The sequence below is a fragment of the Monopterus albus genome, unplaced genomic scaffold (assembly GCF_001952655.1).
Source record: "Monopterus albus unplaced genomic scaffold, M_albus_1.0 scaffold460.1, whole genome shotgun sequence".
NCBI lineage: Eukaryota > Metazoa > Chordata > Actinopteri > Synbranchiformes > Synbranchidae > Monopterus > Monopterus albus.
Genome location: NW_018128340.1, coordinates 71,579 through 73,347, shown reverse-complemented (window position 1 = coordinate 73,347; position 1,769 = coordinate 71,579). Strand labels below are relative to the sequence as shown.

Genomic DNA, 1,769 nt, shown 5'->3' with positions numbered 1-1,769 from the left:
TGTCTCATTGTCTGCACGAGGCTGCACTCCTCCCTCATCCCTCTCTCTCTGATGTTTCTCATCCTGACTCCATTAAACGATTGTTCACCAGCGAGGACACGTCTGCTGCTGCACATTTGTTCTTATTGTCCACAAACCTCATGTGTCCGTCGCTCAACACTTCCTGTCTGTGGCTCTCAGCTCCAAGCCCATTTGTTCTCACTAAAGATGTGAATCTTTGAAACACCTCACAACTAGATAGCTTCATTAGAAACAAAACACTCATTAGTTTCCTAAAACATCTGCTCAGTTCAGTTTTTATTAAACAGGAGAAAGTAGTGAATTTGTGAGGGACTATTTTCAGCAGCGGATGAATCCACATTTGGTCTTTAGTGAGTAAACTACAGTGTGTGTTTGTAGGAATATGTCAGGAGGTACAGAACGGTTTGAGATGCTAATGCTAATGCTAACTGCGCTCTTTCTCTCCAGCCTGTCCGTCAGGTCAGTTTAAGGCGGGGTTGGGTCCTGGGGGGGGTAGCCAGTGTCCAGCCTTTAGCAAGACGCCGATCCCATTTTCCGTGTCTCTCTGGTTACCATGGAGCCGCCTCCGCCCCGCCACACGCTGCCTGCACCCGTAAGACTGAGTTTGTTTCATTGAGTTTCCTTTGTTTCTTTTTTGTTTTTTATTCTTTCTACTTTCTTTTGCTTTCATTTTGTTTCAAGTGAGATTTTATTTATAAAGCTCAGTATCACAAATTTATCTCAAGGGTCTTTCTGTCTTTCTTTGGTGGAGATGTCCTGACTTTTACTGTCTGGTAGGGGTCAAAACACTGGCTCCTTCCCACAGTGCACCTGGATAAACAGCCACATCTCCAAAACGCTGCTTTGTGGGATTGTTAGCATGGACACTGCTCTGTGGAATATGTGGGCGCACTGTGCAGCGGTGGATTTACACACAAATAAAATGGCGGACAGTGCACTGTGTAGTAAATATAATTATGGGTGACAGGCGACATGATGGGGTTGTTTCTACTGAGAACAAACCACTGAGCTACATGTGTAGATGTGGTGGAATGCCCCTTTAATACCACACACATACATCCTGTGCTATTTTAAAGCTGTTGAAAAGGTCCTGTAAAGTCGCCACATGGACACACACACACACACACACTGGACCTGTCTGCTAGAAGCTCCACAGCAGCTCCCCACGCCCTCCACAGCAGCTCCACACGCCCCTCCACAGCAGCCCCACACACAGCTCCACACCAGCTCCACACACTCCTCTACAGCAGCTCACCCCTCCACAGCAGCTCACCCCTCCACAGCAGCTCGCCCCCAGGCAGCAACAATTAGGCCAAATTAATAGGCTCATTATCTCTGTGTGTGTGTGTGTGTCTTGTAATTTCAGGGTCGTACCTGCGCACACACACAGGTTTCAGGTTTCACAGATGTATGTGTGGAAGTAGAAACGTCTTATCTATGGGGTCCTTGATCAGTCGGCCGAAAACAAAGAATGCAAATGAAAGAGACAGAAAACCGAGCGAGACAAAGGAAAACTAATTACAGAGGAATGAAAATTGCTGAGGTCTGTCAGAGAAAAACAGTCAGGCTTTCTGTTTGTTGGCTGTTTTCTTTTCTTGACTTTACCCATAAGTCTGAACCCAGAGCCGAACCCTCATCCAGCCAGTGTTTGTCTGTCCTGACCTCTAACCTCTGACCCCCCTCAGGCCCCCCCTCTGCTCCGCGCTCCATCGTGAGCCAGATCAACGACACCACGCTGACTCTGGAGT

The 1,769-nt window shown here is 47.5% G+C and overlaps 1 protein-coding gene across 1 annotated transcript in view; it reads left to right on the top strand.

The window, feature by feature from the left end:
- Positions 1–1,769, top strand: part of LOC109952430 (ephrin type-B receptor 4-like) — a gene marked incomplete at its 5' end in the record, with an annotated part of 20,232 nt that overhangs the window by 10,235 nt on the left and 8,228 nt on the right. The window contains 3 exon segments of the mRNA XM_020587500.1: positions 469–553; positions 555–613; positions 1,707–1,767. Of these exon segments, the coding sequence (XP_020443156.1) occupies positions 469–553; positions 555–613; positions 1,707–1,767 (205 nt within the window).